The 21,376-nt window shown below is 36.4% G+C and overlaps 1 protein-coding gene across 12 annotated transcripts in view; it reads left to right on the forward strand.

Annotated features, from left to right (window-relative positions):
* The window catches only part of EVI5 (ecotropic viral integration site 5), a 234,397-nt gene that overhangs the window by 66,349 nt on the left and 146,672 nt on the right, over positions 1 to 21,376 (forward strand). For all 12 annotated transcript variants that reach the window (XM_005204328.5, XM_059885080.1, XM_059885081.1 and 9 more), the window contains exons 3-5: positions 18,446 to 18,635; positions 19,549 to 19,773; positions 20,581 to 20,655. In XM_005204328.5, the coding sequence (XP_005204385.1) occupies positions 18,446 to 18,635; positions 19,549 to 19,773; positions 20,581 to 20,655 (490 nt within the window). The remainder of the gene's footprint in view (positions 1 to 18,445; positions 18,636 to 19,548; positions 19,774 to 20,580; positions 20,656 to 21,376) is intronic.

A 21,376-nucleotide genomic window follows, 5' to 3' on the forward strand; every position in this document is an offset into this window, starting at 1 on the left:
TTCTCATTTGTTAAGAATTTATAAGAAATAGATGTTTCATTATGTCAAATGCTTTTCCTGAATCTATCGAAATGATCAATTGTTTTCCTCTTTTAATTTGACAGATTACTTTTTTTTTTAAGTTAAACCCCACTTAGTCATTATATATTGTCTTTATAGGATATTGTTGGATTTGATGAGCTAAAATATTGTTTGGAATTTTTGCATCTGTGTTCAGGAGGAAGCTCAGTCTGTAGTTGTTATCTAAAGTCTTTGGGTTTTGTTTGTAATGTCTTAGGTCCTTGTAATATTTTTGTTATCTTTCCTCTTTTCTCATGAAGTGTTTAATGCCATACATTTCTCCTGAAGCTCTGCTTTTGCAGGATCCCTTTAAGTTTTATAGTCCTGAGTATAGTCTGTTTTGATATATGTTTTATGTGCACTTGGAAAGATTGTATATTCATCTGTTATTTGGTGGCATATTCTATAAATGTTAATTGGTTCAAATTGATGGTGTTGTTCAAGTCTACCATATCTTTTCTGATTTTCTGTTTACTTGTTGTATCAGATATTGAGAGAAGGGTATTGAAACCTCAAACTATAATTGTGATTTATTTCTCTTTAAATTTTATCAGTCTTTGTTTCATATAATATGAAGTTATATTGTTGTATATATAAACATTTAGAATTGTTACAACTTGTTGTCAAAATGCCTTCATTATTCCTAGTAATATTGTTTGCTTTAGAAATCTACTTTATCTCATATAGTCATTGTAACTTTTGAATAGTGTTAGAAGTTTATATACTTTTCTGTTTTTTACTTTTATTCTGTTTTTATCTTTACAGTTTGTCAGATAGACAATATATAGTGGCTCTTGCTTCTTAAAATAGTCTGACAGTCTTTACCTTTTAATTATGGTATTAGATCACTTTTAAAACAACTGTGACATAATTTTATTTCTTGCTTACATTTATGTTCATCTCAAAATTTAGGCTGAGTACATTTTTATTGCACACTTCTTAATTTATGGACCAGTGACCAGCCTCTCTGCAGGATAAACCAGACTCATGTCAAATGGGAAATGGATATAGAGGAAATATATCTTAAAACATCTAGTAGGGAGTGATATACATAACTTCAACTTACATTTTATTGGCCAAAGCAAATCATATACTTAATCCTTATGGAGTAAAACTGGGATTAGAATCTTCTTGCAGGGCTGGGTCTAGGAAAATTTATACTAATTATTGTTTCAGAACCCTTTGCCAATATTCTTATTGTATTGCTCTTGTGCTTTTAATTATTCACTTACCATGAAAATCCACCCTTTTAAAGTGTACAGTTCAGTAGTTTTTAGTATACTCACAGAGTTGTGTAAATATTACCATTATCCAATTTCAGAATGTTTTTATGACTCCCAAAAGAAAGGTTGTATCCATTAGTCTCCCCTTTTCACCCTTCTTCCTGGTAACCACTAATCTACTGTCTCCATGGATTTGCTTATTCAGGCTATTTCATTGGTAGTCTTTTGTGACTAGCTTCTTTTACTGAACACAGTGTTTTCCAGATTTTGAGTAAAATAGATCGTTTACATTTAATGTAATTATTGATATGGTTATGTTTATGTTCGTCATCTTATTTTTACTGTTCTTTATCTTAGTATTTCTGCCTTTTGACTGAATGAAATATTGTTTATGATTCTATTTTATCTTTTGTTAATTTATTATTTATAACTGTTATTTTGCTGGAGTCATAGTGTATATCCTTAACTTACATACTCTACCTTCAAGAGATCTCATACCACTTCACATGTAGTATAAAAACTGAGAATAGTACATTTCCATTTCTCCTCTCTGGTCCTTTGTGCTAGTTTTGTCATGCATTTTGCTTTTGTATATTTTTTTTTGTTAAAAATTATTTATTTCTAAACTTTTGACTGCGCTGGGTCTTCATTGTTGCATGCAAGCTTTCTCTAGTTGTGGCAAGCAGAGGGTACTCTCTTTTGGTGCGTGGGCTTCTCATTGCAGTGGCTTCTCTTGTTTTGTGAAGGAGATGATAACCCACTCTAATATTCTTGCCTGGAGAATTCCATGGACAGAGGAGCCTGGCAGGCTATATATAGTCCATGGGGTTGGAAAGAGTTGGACATGATTGAGCAATTATCACTCACACTCACTCACTCTTGTTTTGGAGCACAGGCTCTAGGGCATGCGTGTTTAATGATTGGAGTGTGCAGGCTATAGAGTGCAGGCTCAGTAATTGTGAGGCACAGGCTTAGTTGCCCTGAAGCGTGTGGTATCTTTCTAGACCAGGGTTTGAACTGGTGTCCCTTCTGTTGTAGGGAAGATTCTTAACCACTGGACCACCAGGGAAAGCCACTTTTGTGTATGTTTTAAACCCCATGCTACATTGTTGTTTTTGCTTCAACAGTCATTTACCTTTTAATGAGATTGATAAGGAGAAAAATAAGGAAATAAGGGAAAAATTCATATTTTTCTATATAAATTTATGTTTGCCTATATAGCTTCCATTTCTGGTGTTTTTTGGTTCTTTCTTTTTAGCTCCAGATTTCAAACTGATAGAATTTTCCTTCTGCACAGAGGACTTCCTTGAATGTTTCATGTAGTGTGGGCTGTTCCTATTTGTCTGAGTCTTCATTTTGCCTCTGATTTTTAAAAATATTTTTTCTGAGTAAAAGACTTTAGGTTGACAGGGTTTTTTTGTTTGTTTTTTTTCCTTCAGTACTGTAATAAGGTGTCATTGACATCACTTTTGCAGTGTTTACATCAGGAAATCGGATGCAATCCTTATCTTTGTTTCTGTGTGGATAATGTGTCTTTTTTCCCTTCTGTCTCCTTTTAAGATTTTTTCTTTATTCCTGGTTTTAAGTAATTTGATTCTAAAGTGCCTAATTGTAGTTTTCTTCCTATTTCTTACTTGTGAGCTTTGTTGAATTTCTTGTAGACTTACAGTTTTCCTCAAATTTGAAAACTTTTCAATCATTTCTTCAAATTTTTAAAATTCTTTTCTTTCCTCCTCCTCAGTGGCTAATTACACAGATATTAGGCCACTTGAAATTGTTCCATAGCTCATTAATATTGTGTTCATTTTTTGGAAAATTTTTATTGCTTTGTATTCAGGTTCTGGACACTGTGATCTGCCATGTCTGATTTGCCATTCATTCTGTCCGGTGTATTTTTCATCTCCCGTTTTTCATCTCTAGAAGGTGGAGCTGAGTGGTGTTTGTATGTCTCTACTTAAGTTTTGAACATACAGAAATACAGATTTAATACCTTTTAATGGCCTTATCTGGTAGTTCTAACATTTCTATCAATATCATTTTCAGTTCAGTTCAGTTTAGTCATTCAGTCGTGTCCGACTCTTTGCGACCCCATGGACTGCAGCACGCCAGGCCTCCCTGTCCATCACCAACTCCCGGAGTCTACCCAAATTCGTGTCCATTGAGTCGGTGATGCCATCCAACCATCTCATCCTCGGTTTGCTTTTGATTAATTGTTTTTTCCTCTCATTAGTTACATTTTTCTGCTTCTTTGTGTGCCTGGTAATATTTGATTAGATGTCTCACATTGTGAATTTTACCTTGTTTGGTTTGGCTGTTTTCCTATAAAGATTCTTAAGCTTTGCCCAAGAATGCAGTTAAGTTACTTAGAAAGAATTTGCTCTTGAATGACTTCATAGGTGGTTCAGTGGTAAGAGAATCCACTTGCCATTGAAGGAGTTGCTGGTTCAGTCCTTGGGTTGGGAAGATCCACTGGAGAAGGAAATAACAACCCACTCCAGTATTCTTGCCTAGGAAATCCCTTGGACAGAAGAGCCTGGTGAGCTACAGCCCATAGAGTTGCAAAAAATTGGACACAACTGAGTGACTGAGCACGCATGAACATGCAGAAGTACACAGCTTAGGGCTATTATTCCCTCCTCCCGAGGCATGACCTTTTTGTGTACTCTACACAGTATGCCTTGAAACAGATTCTTCAGTCTAACCCATGGGGACAGTTACTTTCCTGGCCCTGTGTGAATGGTGGCTTTTATCGCTAGCCTTGGGTACTTTACTTACATACATATGCTGATCAGTACACAGCTGAATACTTAATGGGTACCCTCTGTCAATCTCTGAAGATCTTGTTTGTATACTTACCTTTCTGGTATTCTGTTCCTTGGACTCTAGCTACCTTGGTCTCCTCATGCCCTCAGCTCTATCCATTCAGTTGAGAAAGTTCACTAGGTTCTGTTGATTTTCCCTGCCCAAGCCAGGATCTGGAAACTCAAGACAGGTAAGATGGCAATCATAGGGCTTACTTCACTTATCTCTTGAGTTTCAGTAATAGCTGTCCATTGTTGCCTGTTGTCCAGAGTCTTTTAAGAAAAGAAACATTGTTCTCATATAGTTGATATATCTTGTCCAGTATTTTTTGCTTGTTTCTTGGGAGGGAGTAAATCTCTTATCTGTTACTCTATCATGGCCATAATGAAGTAATTTTTTTTCTTTAAGAGAGTTTTGCATTTTCATTTGGCTGGAAGAAGAAGCTTGAATAAGATTAGAAAAATAGACATATTATTTGATAGTTAGATTTAGAAGTTAATACTATATGTAAATGTATTCTGAATATTAACTCTGCTCAGCTTTAAAATTATTTTATTGCTGAGATAGTTATTGATATTTTTGTTTAAAAATGACTTGTCCTTAGGTTTGGTCTCTTCCTGTTGGTATGGAGATAGAAAATAGAGGCATGAGAGCAATTTCCTGGAAAGATAATTTTTAAGCTAGAGATTTTGAACCTGGTCCATGTGAACCACAAAAAGAAGACCTAATGTTAGCTCATACAAACTTGGCAATAGAAATTGCCCTCTTCTGATGATCATTTCCTAGAAAGTGCTTTTAAAAGGGATTTCTTTGGCTGTCAGCATTTGATGAGTAAGATGGAAAGCTTGGTGTGCCACATGATGATAACTTCATGTCGGTTTTATGTGTGTGTTGATTTTAACTTTGTGCCCTTTGTTTATTATATTTGAAAGATTTAGAGCAAAGAGTTTTGGTTGAAGTTTTAGGAAGAGAGAGTTTTAATATGTGGTTTGGCAGAGTTTCTTGGATAAGATGAATTTGGAAGAGGGTCATAAATGAGCAGGGCTTTTCTGGTGGCTCAGCAGTAAAGAATTCTGCAGTGCTTCAGATGAGGGTTTGATCTTGGATCAGAAAGATCCCCTGGAGGAAATGGCAAACCACTCCAGTGTTCTTGCTTGGAAAATCCTATGGACAGAGGAGCATGGCAGGCTACATACAGTCCACAGGGTCTCAAGAGTCAGACACAGCTGAGTGACTGCACCACTACCATCACCAGTATAGAAAATACTATATTAAAAATTGTTGATCCCTGGTCTGGCAGATTCCACATGGGGCAGCTAAGCCCATGTGCCACAACTACTGAAGCCTGAGCACCTTGGAGCCTGTGCTCCTCAACAGTTCAGTTCAGTTCAGTTGCTCAGTCATGTTCCACTCTGTGACCCCATGGACTGCAGCACACCAAAACTCCCTGTCCATCACCAACTCCCAGAGTTTACTCAGACTCATGTCCATCGAGTCGGTGATGCCATCCAACCATCTCATCCTCTGTCATAACCTTCTCCTCCTGCCTTCAATCTTTCCCAGCATCAGGGTCTTTTCCAGTGAGTCAGTTCTTCGCATCAGGTGGCCAAAGTATTGGAGTTTCAGCTTCAGCATCAGTCCTTCCAATGAATATTCAGGACTGATTTCCTTTAGGATGGACTGGTTGGATCTCCTTGCAGTCCAAGGGACTCTCAAGAGTCTTCTCTAACACCACAGTTCAAAAACATCAATTCTTTGGCTCTCAGCTTTCTTTATAGTCCAACTCTCACATCAACTCTCACATCCAAACATGACTACTGGAAAACCATACGTTTGAGTAGATGGACCTTTGTCAACAAAATAATGCCTTTGCTTTTTAATAGGTTGGTCTAGGTTGGTCATAGATTTGTTGTCTAGGTTGGTCATAGATTTTCTTCCAAGGAGCAAGCATCTTTTAATTTCATGGCTGCAGTCACCATCTGCAGCGATTTGGGAGCCCCCCAAAATAAAGTCTGTCACTGTTTCCATTGTTTCCCCATCTATTTGCCATGATGTGATGGGACCAGATGCCATGATCTTAGTTTTCTGAGTGTTGAGCTTTAAGCCAACTTTTTCACTCTCCTCTTTCACTTTCATCAAGAGGCTCTTTAGTTCTTCACTTTCTGCCGTAAGAGTGGTATCATCTGCATATCTGAGGTTATTGCTGTTTCTCCTGGCAATCTTGATTCCAGCTTGTGCTTCATCCAGTCCAGCATTTCTCATGATATACTCTGCATATAAGTTAAATCCATTACAGTGAGAAACCCATGCACTGCAACTAGAGAACAATACCCATTCCCAGCAACCAGAGAAAGCCCAGGTGCAGTAACGAAGACCTAACACAGTTATAAATAAATAAATTAAAAAAAATTATTGCAAGTGATGTGTGTGTATAAACTTTTCTCCAAGTAATTCATAATTTATTCCAGAGTTCTAGATGCACTTGGCATATGTGTTAACAAATGATAATTGTGAGAGTTGTTTAAAGATGTCTAGAAAAGAGATTTTGACAAATAAGACTTTGAAGAAATAAAGGGAGCACAAGATTTTCACCATTTGTTCTTGTGTTCAGTTCAGTTCAGTCGCTCAGTCGTGTCCGACTCTTTGCCACCCCGTGAATCGCAGCACGCCAGGCCTCCCTGTCCATCACCAACTCCCGGAGTTCACTCAGACTCACATCCATCGAGTCAGTGATGCCATCCAGCCATCTCATCCTCTGTCGTCCCTTTCTCCTCCTGCCCCCAATCCCTCCCAGCATCAGAGTCTTTTCCAATGAGTCAACTCTTCACATGAGGTGGCCAAAGTACTGGAGTTTCAGCTTTAGCATCATTCCTTCCAAAGAAATCCCAGAGCTGATCTCCTTCAGAATGGACTGGTTGGATCTCCTTGCAGTCCAAGGGACTCTCAAGAGTCTTCTCCAACACCACAGTTCAAAAGCATCAATTCTTTGGTGCTCAGCCTTCTTCACAGTCCAACTCTCACATCCATACATGACCACTGGAAAAACCATAGCCTTGACTAGATGAACCTTTGTTGGCAAAGTAATGTCTCTGCTTTTCAATATGCTATCTAGGTTGGTCATAACTTTTCTTCCAAGGAGTAAGCATCTTTTAATTTCATGGCAGCAATCACCATCTGCAGTGATTTTGGAGCCCAAAAAAATAAAGTCTGACACTGTTTCTGCATCTATTTCCCATGAAGTGATGGGACCAGATGCCATGAATTGCTCAAATCTTTTACTTTTTTGAGTTCACGTTTTGAATCTCTGTAAAAAAAATTGGTAAAATTCAGAATCCACGAGAAGGGTTTACGTGTAGAGACTGGGTGAATGCAGCACTCTATTGTTTGTTTTGCCTTAGGAAAACAATCCTGGTGGAAAAACACATCTTGCTGGCTTTAATAAAAAATAAAATGACAAACATTAAAATCTAGCTCTCCTTCCTCTCTTCCGCTCTTCTTTCCACCAATGTATTATGTCTAAGGAGAAATTGCAAGAATAATAGCTTAAATTCTCTATGACCACTTCTGTGGTTTGTAATGTAGATATGTAAGTTATGTATTTAAAGTAAAAATTAGGAGATGCAGCTAGTACTTGTAACAGGGAAGATGCTTTTATTTAGGATTTTTTCTTCTCTTCCCCACATGTAGATGAAACTCTTAGGTTGTTTAACTACTTTTGATTTAGAAAGTATAAAAAAGAGTATTTTAGAAAGTTAAAATTGAAGAAACATAAAAATATCAAAGTCCTATAAAGAAGCTATTTTTCCCTCCCATGGTTTTACTGCAGTAATCACTTTTGAAAATCAGTGCATGTGGCAATCCCAGTAAGATGTGAAAAAACGGTTCAATACAATATCAAAGATCTGTTTGATCAAAGTTAATTATTGATAGCCTTGAGGTTGAAATGGGATAGCTATTTTTTTTTCTATGTTAAATGTGTTTTTCATTTTAAAATTACAAAGACTTTTTGGCAGAGATGAATTCAAGAAGGTAAGGTTCAAGTGTAATAGCAGTGCATTTTAATTAAGCAGGGGAATAATGCTAATTTAAATTTTGAACAGGCCATTATTTGGTTTAAAAATTTGGCATTGCAACCATGTTTGTTTCCTTTTACATCCTGTTACTTAGAGTCAGATTTTACTTTTTAGCAGGTTTGGGGGTGAAATATGAGGACAAGAAAATGGAAAGAGTTCTTCTAAATTAAAGTAAATATATTTTATGTAACATCTAAGTCTACACTGTCAAATATGGAAGCCATTAGCCGTATGTGACAGTTGAGCACCTGAAATGTGACTGGTTTGAATTGTGATGAGCTGTAAAAGTAAAACATACTCCAGATTTTGAAGAGCTGATTTGAAAAAAAAAAAAGAGAGAGAGAGATTGTCAATTAAAAAATTTTTGATTGTGTAGTAAAAATATGTAATGTTTTGACTGTGTTTGATAAAGTAAATTATTAGAATTAAATTGCAATTATTGTTTTATACTTTAAACTTGGCTATTAGAACATTTAAACTTATGTAAGGGGCTGGCATTATATTTCTGTTGGACAGTACTGATCTCAATGATCTAACTTTTACATTTATAATTTTACCACCACAGCATTACCTCAGTTATCTAAGGGTACTGTCTGTAACACAGCCATGTGTATTTAAGGAAGTGGTAAAAAGCTTCTGAACAAAACAAGTATTTTCAAGTCTGTGTTAAAAACATATATTTTTAATCATAGAGTTCTTTAGATCGTCACTCTAACCTCTTATTCTTTTTCTTTTCATAGGGGAATTGTTTTAAATTTTTAATCAGTTGTCTGGTTTCCTGAGGAATTTGATGATGGGATTAATTAAAAGAATTTATTGTACTACTCTTTCTGTTGCAACTTAGCTTCAGTCTGGAATATCTGTAAAAATCAGTCACTAAACCGTCAGTTTCTGATCAGAATATTTGAGATTGGCCTGCAAGACTCATGCATTCACCTTCTCTGAGACCTTATCTTAAAGAAACAAAAGCCAAAGAAAAACCCCCTGTGCTTTCAGAACTAGAGAGATTCTTGTCATTTAGGCTCCTCCCTTCTGAGTTGTCTCTGAGTTGTTGCTTCCTGTGCTAATTCCTTGTCTTTTTTCTTAATTCTCCCTTCTTGCTTCTGAGACATGTATATGCTTGCTGATGTAGATGGGAATGGGTGTGACTCCTCTGTGAGTCAGATATGTATTCTGTTGCTATTGATTTGGAACAGCCTGGTTTTAGACAGCAGGCTGTTGTCTTTCTCCCTGTACTTTCATATCCTGTTTGGTGTAAGGTTACAAGAGTGTTTGAACCCTGTGTTTGAGAAGTTGCTCCTTCTGCAATGAAGTGACAATGTATTTAGCTTTTCAAGTGTTTTTCTCATATAGCAGTATTTTTCCTTAGCTTTCTTAGCTCCTTCCTTAGCTTTTTATAAATTATCTTAACAGTTTACACATTCCCAGCTGGCATGTTGACCTGTTATTTTTGTATCCTGCTCTCTTATTTCTGGTATCCATGGGAAAGCATTATACTCAGTACAACAGGATATTAAAAAAGTTTGTCAAATAATTGCCAAATTTCCATTTGTAGACTTTTCAACTGCTGTACTATTTATTTACATGGATATGTCTCCCAAGTATTTCAAACTCCAAAAACCCAAAAGAAAACCCTTTTTTTTCTCTTCCTTTGTATTTTTGGTAGTATTGTAGAGAACTATTTTCTTTCGTGTTTATCAAATATATGCATTGTACATAAGTTACTTTTTTTTCCTCATATGCCCGTCATGAAGTGCACAATGTACTGTTTTCCTCAGATAGGTGGCCCCTTGGTGAGATGAAGGTTCAGTTCTCAGTTGCAAGAATATGGTGAAGATAATCTCTAAAATAAGACCTAAAGACCCAGTTACTCTCTTTGTTGGCACATACCAACAAAGTGTTGTTCTCACTTCAGAGAATTGGAATTGGAAATGCTTTCTCTCTGCCAAGTATCCTAAGCTTCTGCAGTCAAAGAATCTTAGACATTTTCCATCCTTAGTACTGTTGGAAGTCCAGCTGACAATGGGCTTTAGCACCCCGACCTCAGATAATGTGGAACTGTAGCTACTTTGAATGCTACCCTTAGAGCTGGAGGTACAGAAAGTTGGAGTTGTTTAGGTGGAAGACTGCAGACTATATATTTATTCCCCAGTCAGTAGAAATCCAAGCTCTGATGCCTTAGTCTTGCAGCATTCTAGGAGGATGAATAAATTTAGGTCTCTCAGTTATTGTGTAGCCCCAGGCCACACCTGCCTATGGAGAATGCCTTTGATTATCACCTACAACGTTCCTACCAGGCCAGTATACTTTTCCTTTAATTCAATGGATTTCTTCTTGTTTTAGTCATAAGAAAATTATGATGGGATGGGAAGGTAGCTTCCTTTTTTTTTTTTTTTTTTGCAGTAAATCCTTGCAAGGCAGTGAACCCATGTGCTCTGGGGAAAGGAAGGTAAATGAGTAACTTTTGAATAGACTTCTCACTAGCTCACAGACCTCTGAGTAATGCTGTATTACCACTTTCTCAGGTGCCTGGCTACATAGTCTTAGAAAACTGCTCACATTTTCAGGCAGTATGCCTTTACTACCATGTCAAGAGTATTTTAATTGAAACTAGGTTGCAACCTGTCTAGGAGTCTTCCTGAGGTGATTAAAAAAAAAAAAAAAGAATCACTGCTTTTAGCAAAAATAAATAGAAAAGTATGATTCTAACTACACATTCTGTAAAGTCTACATATTTTAACGAGTATGTAAATTCTTTTCCTACATACCATGATTAAGTAGCTAGTGGAGAGAGACTTGATAGTATCAGCTCAAGTATTACTTCTGGAAAATGTTCTCATTCTCTCAGACAGAAGGACTTCATTATATCCATAGCATTGAAAAAAATTCTAAAGTTTTTACTTGGAAAATTCTAAATTTTGATAGAATGACCAACAAATTTGAAAAAAGAGAAAGTAGTGTTTATACCTTCCTTTGTTTACAAAATAGATACACTTAATATATCAAAAATAGTCACTGTTTTTGTGATCATGTTATAATCATGGTTTTAAAAAAAGTTCTGAAGGGCTTTCAGTAATATAAAGCAGTAGTTTCTCACCTAATTCTTACTATCCCTAATGTCATTAGCCAGAGATAATATTTTTAATAAATTTTTATGAAAGTGAAAAGTGAAAGTGTCAGTTGCTCAGTACTGTCTGATTCTTTGCATCCCCAAGCACTGTAGCCCGCCAGGCTCCTCTGTCCATGAAATTTTTCAGAAAAGAATACTGGAGTGAGTAGCCATTCCCTTCTCTAGGGGATCTTCCCAACTCAGGGATCTAACCCAGGTCTCCTGCACTGCAGGTGGATTCTTTACCTTCTGAGCCACCATTCAGTTCAGTTCAGTCGCTCAGTTGTGTCTGACTCTGGGACCCCATGGACTGCAGCACGCCAGGCCTCCCTGTCCATCACCAACTCCCAGAGTTTACTCAAATTCATGTCCATCAAATTGGTGATGCCATCCAACCATCTCATCTTCTGTTGTCCCGTTCTCCTCCCACCTTCAGTCTTTTCCAGCATCAGGGTCTTTTCTAATGAGTCAGTTCTTCACATCAGGTGGCCAAAGTATTGGAGTTTCAGCTTCAATATCACTCCTTCCAATGAATATTCAGGACTGCTTTCTTTTAGGCTGAACTGGTTGGATCTCCTTGCAGTCCAAGGGACTCTCAAGAGTCTTCTCCAACACCACAGTTCAAAAGCATCAATTCTTTAGTGCTCACTTTCTTTATAGTCCAATTCTCACATCCATACATGACTACTGGAAAAACCATAGCTTCGACCTGATGGACCTTTGTTGGCAAAGTAATGTCTCTGCTTTTCAATATGCTGTCTAGGTTGGTCATAACTTTCCTTCCAAGGAGTAAGCATCTTTTAATTTCATGGCTGCAGTCACCATCTGCAGTGATTTTGGAGCCCAGAAAAATAAAGTCAGGCATTGTTTCCACTGTTTCCCCATCTATTTGCCATGAAGTGATGGGACCAGATGCCATGATCTTAATTTTCTGAATGTTGAGGTTTAAGCCAACTTTTTCACTCTCTTCTTTCACTTTCATCAAGAGGCTCTTTAGTTCTTCACTTAGTGCCATAAGGGTGGTGTCATCTGAATATCTGAGGTTATTGATATTTCTCCCGGCAATCTTGATTCCAGCTTGTGCTTCTTCCAGCCCAGCATTTCTCATGATGTATTCTGAATAGAAATTAAATAAGCAGGGTGACAATATACAGCCTTGACATACTCCTTTTCCTATTTGGAACCATTCTGTTGTTCCATGTCCAGTTCTAACTGTTGCTTCCTGACCTGTATACAGATTTCTTAAGAGGCAGGTCAGGTGGTCTAGTATTCCCATCTCTTGAAGAATTCTCCACAGTTTGTTGTGGTCACACAAAGGCTTTGGTGTAGTCAATAAAGCAGAAGTAGATATTTTTCTGGAACTCCCTTGCTTTTTTGATGATCCAACAGATGTTGACAGTTTGATCTCTGGTTCCTCTGCCTTTTCTAAATCCGGCTTGAACATCTGGAAGTTCATGGTTCATGTACTGTTGAAGCCTGCCTTGGAGAATTTTCAGCATTACTTTGCTAGCATGTGAGATGAGTGCAATCGTGTGGTAGTTTGAGCATTCTTTGGCATTGTCTTTCTTTGGGATTGGAATGAAAACTGACATTTTCCAGTCCTGTGGCCATTGCTTAGTTTTCCAAATTTCCAAAGTGCAGCACTTCGACAGCATCGTCTTTTAGGATTTGAAATAGCTGAACTGGAATTCCATCACCTCCACTAGCTTTGTTTGTAGTGATGCTTCCTAAGACCCACTTGACTTTGCATTCCAGAATGTCTGGCTCTAGGTTGGTTGATATATAATTTGCAAGAGAGAAATGCACAGTTCTTAAGTGTACAGTTTGAGCTTTAACAGATACAAACACCTAACAGATATATACACCTGTGTATAACCCCCACACCCATTAAGATGTAGACAGTTTTTTTCATCTTAGAAATTTATTTGTGCCCCTTTTAGCAACTCCTCCACCAGAAACTTTTCTTCTGATATTTATTGCTGTGGGTATATTTTGCTTATTCTTTTTGGTGAGGCTATAATTCATATACTGTGCAGTTCACCCATATGAAGTGTGTAATTCAGTGGTTTTTTATGTATTTACAGAGTTTTGCAGTCATCACCACAATCATTTTTAGAACATTTTCATCACCCCCCCAAAGAAACTATATCCATTAGCAGCAACTGTCCATCCCTCCTTGTTCCCCTTACTCCCACTCCAGTCCTCAGCAACAGCTTATCTACTTTCTGAATTCTAGGTATTGAATATAAATTGAGTCATAAAACATGTTTCCTTTTGTGACTGGCTTCTTTCACTTAGCATGTTTTCAAGGTTCCATGTTCCAGCATCCATGTTGTAACCTGTATCTCTGCTTCATTTTTTTTCAAGACTGAATGATACTATACCTTATGGATATACCAGTGTTTTTATCCATCCAGTACTTGATGGATATTTGGATTGTTTCCACTCTAGCTATTATGAATAATATTGCCATGAACACTTGTTATGTAGGTTTTGTGTGGACACAGATTTTCATTTCTCTTTAATATATACCTGGGAGTGGAATGGCTGGTTTGTGTGGTAATTCAATGTTTAACCATTTAAGAAATTGCCAGACTTCTTTTCTGCAGTGATTTTACTATTTTATATTCCCATCAGTGTGTCTGAGGGTTCCTATGTCTCCATATCTTCACCAACACTTGTTGTTGTCTTTTTCATTATAGCCATACTATAATGCCGTACTGTGAAGTAGTGTGTTGTTATGTTTTGATTGGCATTTCCCTAATCATTAGTGATGTCGAGCATCTTTCTGTGTGTTTATTGGCCAATTATATATATTTGTGGAGAATTATCTGTTCTTATTCTGTGCCCATTTTTTAATTGGTTTATCTTTTTAGTATTGAGTTGTGTAAGGGTTATTTATATATTCTAGATAGAAATCTTATGGATTGTGCATAGTTTTTCCCATTCTGTGCGTTTTCTTTTTACTTTCTTAATGGCATCCAGTGAGATACAGAACATCTAAAATTTTGATGAGTCCAGTTTAAATATATTCTTTATTTTACCTGTGCTTTTGGTGTCATATTTAGAAAGGCTTTTCTTCTGTAGTATATGTGTTCTTGAACTTCTTGTAAGTGGAATCAAGTAGTATGTTCTCTTTTGCATCAGGGTTCTTTCACCTGGTGGGCTCCATACAGTCCATGGGGTTGCAAAGAGTTGGAAAGGACTGAGCAAGTAACACTGTTCTTCACTTCTTTCACCTAATGTTTATAAGATTAATGTTATGTATCAGCAGCAGTTTGTGTCTGAGTGATGTTGCAGTGAATAAATGTATCACAATTTGACCATTTATTTTTCTGGATATATGGGTTGTTTCTGGACTTTATGAATAAAGCTTTTCTGAACTTTAAATTGTAAGTCTTTTTGTGGATGTAGGTTTTCATTTTTCTTACTGTTGTATAAAAAGGTATTCAACTTCATAAAGAATTGCCAAATAGTCTTCATAGTGGTTGAACTCTTACGTACTACTGACATGGATATATTAAAGTCACAATTGGTCTCATCTTTGGCAGCACTTAGTATGGCCAGTCTTTAAAATTGTAGCCATGCTGATTGTATACATAGTATGGTTTTAACTTGGGTTTCTTTGGTGACTAAGGATGTTGAATGTTTTTAAGTTGCTTATTAGCCACTTGACTATTTTGTTTTGGAAGGTGTCAGTTTAAATCTCTTACTCATTTTTAAAAATGTGTTGTTTGCCTTCTTAATTATCAACTGTAAATGTTCTTCCTGTATTCTGGATGCCAGTCTTTTGTCAGATGCATATGTTAAGGATATTTTTTTTTTTTCAGTTTGTGGCTTACCTTTTCATTTTCTTAAATGTAGAGCTTTTAAAATTTGAAATGCAATTTAGTATTTTTTAGTCAATTTTTTTCTTTTATGGTTAATGTTTGTTTGTGTCCCATTAATAAATTTTGCCTATTCCAAGGTTGTGAAGACTTTTTCCTGTTTTCTTCAAGATGTTTTATAGTTTTAGTTTTTATATTCAAGTCTGTTGTCCATTTTGAGTCTTTTTTTTTTATTTTTTGGTATTATGTGAATTAAGGTAGGGATAATATCTTTAAATAATGTAATGTGTGTACTTGGAATCTTTCATTTGTAATGTTTTTCAAAGTTTTGTATATTTATAGTACTTATTGCATTGTCCTCTGAAGATGAACTGCTTAACTCTCTTCTCTAATCCACCCATGAATTCATTTGGTTTTCCTGCTTATCCTAAAAGTTATAACATGGAGATCTCTGAGACCTTTCTGACTGTTAAAAAATAAACAAAACACCCTTGTTTTTAGGTACTTTTTCATTTATGCTTTCATTATATCTCAGATTTCTGTTTAGCTTAAGAAACACCAGTATTTCCTTTTTAACTGCATGTCTGTATTAATGGTAGTGGTGCAATTTAATTATTTGTCATATAGTGAAGTGAAGTCGCCCAGCTGTGTCCGATTCTTTGCGACCCCATGGAATGTAGCCCACCAGGCTTCTCCATCCATGGAATTTTCTAGGCAAGAGTGCTGGAGTGGGTTGCCATTTCCTTCTCCAGGGGATCTTCCCGACCCAGGGATCAAATCTGGGTCTCCCACATTGCAGGCAGACACTTTACTGTCTGAGCCATCAGGGAATCCTAAAAAAGTGAAAGTCACTCAGTCGTGTCAGACTCGTTGTGACCCCATGGACTATACAGTCCATGGAATTCTCCAGGCCAGAATACTGGAGTGGGTAGCCTTTCCCTTCTCCAGGGGATCTTCCCAACCCAGGGATCAAACCCAGGTCTCCTGCACTGCAGGAGTATTCTTTACCAGCTGAGCCACAAGGGAAGTTAGCAAGCATTCAATGAATAATTAAGTGAAATGAACTTGGATTCAGGTTATTTCTGTAAAGTTTGTTTCTGTATTCCATTTATAAATCTTGAGGTTTAGAATCATACATAAAATTACTTGTATACATACACTTATTTTTTCATAAGTTATATTGTGGACTTATTAAAATAATATCTATGGAAAAAACAGTATTTAAAGCAAAACTTTATCATTAATTAGTTTTTTTTCTAATAAAGACTATTTATAGCAAATAATTGACCCTGAATTTAGCTGTTTTATAAATTTTTCTATTTCTGGCAATATTTGGGACATTTTATTTCATTTACTGTTGCCATGAAAAAAATGTATTAAATTATGCCATGAATAAGGAAAGTGTTTTAGTTTATATTATTGTGTTATTGAGTTTGATCATCTCGTATTTGAAGTTTTTTTTCTTTAATATGGGGGTTTGAGTTTTATTTCAGTTCTGTCAGTTTTCAGTGTATTTTGTTTTGAGCTAAATACAAAGACAATATAAAGGGATATAAAGGTGAGTAAGACATAAATGTGGCTTGCAAAGGATTTTTTATAGTCTTCTAAATATAATTTGACTCATGTTTATTAGTTTTTATACATCATAAATTAATATTGGGAGCATTTTTTGTCTAAGCAGATGATTTTCTGAAGGAGTTACTGGAAGTAAATAGTATCCATGTTAAATAGATGTTTTAGGATCCCATGGCATGTAATTTACATCTTAATAATGATAGAACCACATTTTCCAGCCTTTTTTTTTTGATAGCCTGTTTACACGTGAAAGAAGTAATGGATTTGATGTTGTATTGAGTTATGGAATGGATCTTTGAAATTATCTTAACCTGTCTTTCTACAGATAAGGAAGAGGCCTTAAGGGCCTTAACAGTGAAGAGGTCTCAATTTAAAAGTGCATGTCCAGTGATAAATGACAGCTGTTAGCTGGCCTGAGTTTCTGGGAGATAGTAGGGTTTATGGAGAGTCAGTGGATTAAAGTCCTTTCTCATTTAAAGGGAGAAGCTTCTACCCTGCTATACCCTGTTTTTCTGGAATATAGGCTAGTTTTGCCCTTTTTATTTTTTAAGAGATCCAGAATTGTAAATACAAATGTATGTTGGAGAAGGAAATGGCAACCCACTCTGATATTTTTGCCTGGAAAATCCCATGCCTAGAGAAGCCTGGTGAGTTGCAGTCCATCAGGTCGCAAAGAGTTGGACATGACTGAGCAACTAACACACACACACACACACTCACACACACACAAATGTATGGGTATATAAACAAATGAAATCTTCTTATTTTAGTTTTAGTAATTGTTTGTTTTTTACACAAAACATTGCTTGAGCCAGACAAAACACTCTTTGTTTGGGCAGATCAGTTATGCCTGGGTGAAGCAAAATTGAAAGAGACAAAGATTTGATTAATTTGTGTGTCTGCCTTACTTTTTTAGTCCTAGACACATTTTAAACATGTTAGGATTAGTTCTTCCATAAAATTAGTTAATACCTCTTCCAAGTACAGTTTGTTTTTTCCTGAAGCGTTCTCAGTGAATTTCTCCCCAGAAGACTTCTTCTAATTTGAATTTTTAGTGGAGATAAAGGGAAATTATGATGGGACTAATAGCACTAAAATATTTAACATAATTTACTTTATCAAATTTTTAAATTGCTATTCTTAGTAGAAAAAATATATAGCAATTAATTTTGTAGATGTCAACCAAATATTTTTAGAATTACGTATATTTTAAAACTATGGCTAAATTGCTGTAGTGAAGCCCTTAAGTATCATCATGTTGTTGCAGGAAGGGGGACCCCTTCCAGGGCCTGAGAGTGGGCTCTTGTCTAACACTCGGAAATGGATTGTCCAAGGAGGTGCATATGCTGGCAAAGCTAGAGGGGCACCTGGGCAGAGAACAGGAGGGTAAGGGAACCCAGGAGGACTGCTCTGCTGTGTGGCTTGCTGTCTCATGTTTTGCGTTGATGAGATTAGTTTCTGGGTTGTTTCTAGCCAATCACTCTCGAAAACGAGTCCTTCCTGGTGGCATACCCATTGCTCAGGCAAGATGGATGTCAGGATCCTGGGAGGTGGTAGGACAGGTGCTGTCTCCTTTTGGCCTTTCCTGAACTCTTCCAATTGGTGGTGGCTTATTAGTTCCATGTTCCTTACTGAGACCTCCTGTGGTCTAACTAACTCATGCAGATAGTTACTATGGTGCCTGGCCTGGGTGGGTGGTTTTAGTCAGTGTGTTTCCTCTAATATTGTCATCTAGTGTCACTGTGAGATCTTGAACAATTTTTAATTATATTTTAGATTGTTAGAGACAGATAGTAAGTCTTTAAGATCTGTAAATGGATCAAGAAGGAACAGTGGCTCCTCCCTGGTGTCAAGTTCATCAGCCTCTAGCAACCTCAGTCACCTTGAAGAAGACTCTTGGATTCTTTGGGGAAGAGTTGTTAATGAATGGGAAGATGTGCGCAAAAAGAAGGAGAAACAAGTTAAGGTATTCATATTCTTTGCTGAAGTTCTTCCTCTTATCCCATCAGGCAGAGACTGATAGAAGATTAAAAAAAAAAAAATTGGATTCTAGTACTTCCCAGTTGCTATGATGAAGAGGTCGCTTTATATGTTTTCTTCAATTGTGCCAATAGAAGTTTTGATTTGCAGCTATCAGCTATTATAAAAGTCTCCTAACTGTAGAAATATAGATTCAGAAATGAAGTGGTGACATCCAAAATCCTTCAGTTATCATTATTTTACTTTTTTTTTTTTTAAAGCATAAAACAGCCCTTTGAAAGATCATGGTTACCATGCTATCTGTCATTCACAGCTCTGCAGATTATCAGTTCCTTAATACCTTGAGAGGCCATACTCTGAGTGAAATGACAGGAATTTATCCACAGCATTGTTGTTCCTCTGATCAGAACACAATACATCAGTATCTTAGCCAAATCTTAGCTTTGGTTAAAAAGTTCCGTAGTCTTATTATACGGAGAAGGCAATGGCACCCCACTCCAGTACTCTTTCCTGGAAAATCCCATGACGGAGGAGCCTGGTAGACTGCAGTCCATGGGGTCGCTAAGAGTCGGACACGACTGAGCGACTTCATTTTCACTTTTCACTTTCATGCATTGGAGAAGGAAATGGCAACCCACTCCAGTGTTCTTGCCTGGAGAATCCCAGGGATGGGGGAGCCTGGTGAGCTGCCGTCTCTGGGGTCGCACAGAGTCGGACACAACTGAAGTGACTTAGCAGTCTTATTATAAAAGTAGCTTTGTGAATTAAAATTTGAGAAAGTAAAAAAAAAAATTTTTTTTTTAAAAAGTCATCTGCTCCACTCCAGCTTCCAATCCCCATGGCTTTCAAGGTAGGAAGCCTAAATAAGTCATTTAAACATTTTTATTTTTATTTTTTAGGAACTTGTTCGTAAAGGGATACCCCATCATTTTAGAGCAATAGTTTGGCAACTTTTGTGCAGTGCACAAAGTATGCCAATTAAGGATCAGTATTCAGAACTCCTGAAAATGACCTCACCTTGTGAAAAATTGATCCGAAGGGACATTGCTAGAACTTACCCTGAACACAATTTTTTTAAGGAAAAAGATAGCCTTGGACAGGAAGTTTTGTTTAATGTAATGAAGGTAAGTTCTATTTATTCATTTTGGGGGGGGGGGATGAAATAAATTCTTATGTTGAAATTAAATATTTCTCATAATGAGGTACGAACTCATTCTAGTAATCAGTTGCTTCGGCAATCAATTTGATTTTAGCATAATTTTGACTTTAATTCTGATGTTTAGGTTGCTGTCTGATTTGAAGAACTCTTGGAAAATTCCTTACATTGCTTGGTATTAGTTGAAGTCAAATAACCTATAAATGACTATACATACCATAGAGAAGACCCTTCATGAAAATGAGTAATTCATCTTCTATGAGTTTTACAATCTGGGAGCAGATTTTCTGTTTGCCATGGCCAGCATCACTAAGAGCTCCTCACCCTTGAAAGTCTGTGGCATTGTAATTTTTTCTTCAATGTTGTCTTTTCTATTTTCTATCTGCATAATTCCTTTCCCTTTTAGCTACCCCTGTGAAATTATGATTTCTTGTTAAACCGTATCTATTTTGTCAATGCTTTACCGTCATCCTACTCAAATTTTACTCTATCAGCTACATATTTTTAATGATTTTTAAGCTTTGCCACTTCCCTGAGTACAAATTCCTTTATTTTCTTGTCCTTAAGAGCTGACAGTTCCTAATTCATAAATCATCAAAAGAAAATTTTATGTAGTAAATCATATAGGGTAAGAGCATCTACAGCAAAGGAATCAAGAGCTTCTCTAAAAAATAAATGGTCTTTAACCCACCTTCTCAGTATTTTTAGGCTTTTAGAGAAGGAAAGTATGCTATATCATGATAAAGTATTTTGAACAACATTTTTTACTTTTTAGGCATATTCTTTAGTGGATCGTGAGGTTGGTTACTGTCAAGGAAGTGCTTTTATAGTTGGATTGCTGCTTATGCAGGTAAGTTATATAAGTATTAAAGTTGGAGAATTTAAAAATCATCCTTGTTTTTAGTAAGTGGATTTTGGGTGTTTTTCTCCTAAGCATAATCTAAATAAGAATGTTTAGTTTGCAATTTAAAATATTAAACATGTTGAAAATAACACATAGTAAATATCCTACCACTAAATCAAATTTCGTCTTATCTACACTTGGAATCTTATATGTCTGTATTTAATGAGGAATAGTCTTTTCCCAGCTAAGGAGGACTGATTAAAGTGTTTGTATAGAAATCTTACTTTATGGGACTTCTCTGGTGGGTTTGATCCCTGATTGAACTAAGATTCCCCATACTGTGTAGCAAGGCTACATGCACACACAAATCATAGTTACGATATACAATGTCTTTGGAAGTTTATAGAGTACTTTTATTTGTCACAGAACTGAGGGCTTGTTACACCTCTCTTATTATAGGCTCAAAAATACAGGTGCTCAGTCACTTCTGCTGCCTTAAGGATAAGCATGTTTCCATTGGCAGTGGCTTATATTGGGTGGGGTGTTTTTGGAAGTCAATGACAGGACATAGCTTTGACAGGAAATAGCATGTGGTATTATCTATTCAGCATTATTGAAAAATTTTTTAAAAGTCTATCTGTATTAAGTCTCAGATTGAAATATAACTTGAAAAGAAACCTTGGAGATAACTTTTGAGTCATATAGGCTTGTTTTTGCAACTCAGTTT

The sequence above is a fragment of the Bos taurus genome, chromosome 3, assembly GCF_002263795.3.
Source record: "Bos taurus isolate L1 Dominette 01449 registration number 42190680 breed Hereford chromosome 3, ARS-UCD2.0, whole genome shotgun sequence".
Taxonomy (NCBI): domain Eukaryota; kingdom Metazoa; phylum Chordata; class Mammalia; order Artiodactyla; family Bovidae; genus Bos; species Bos taurus.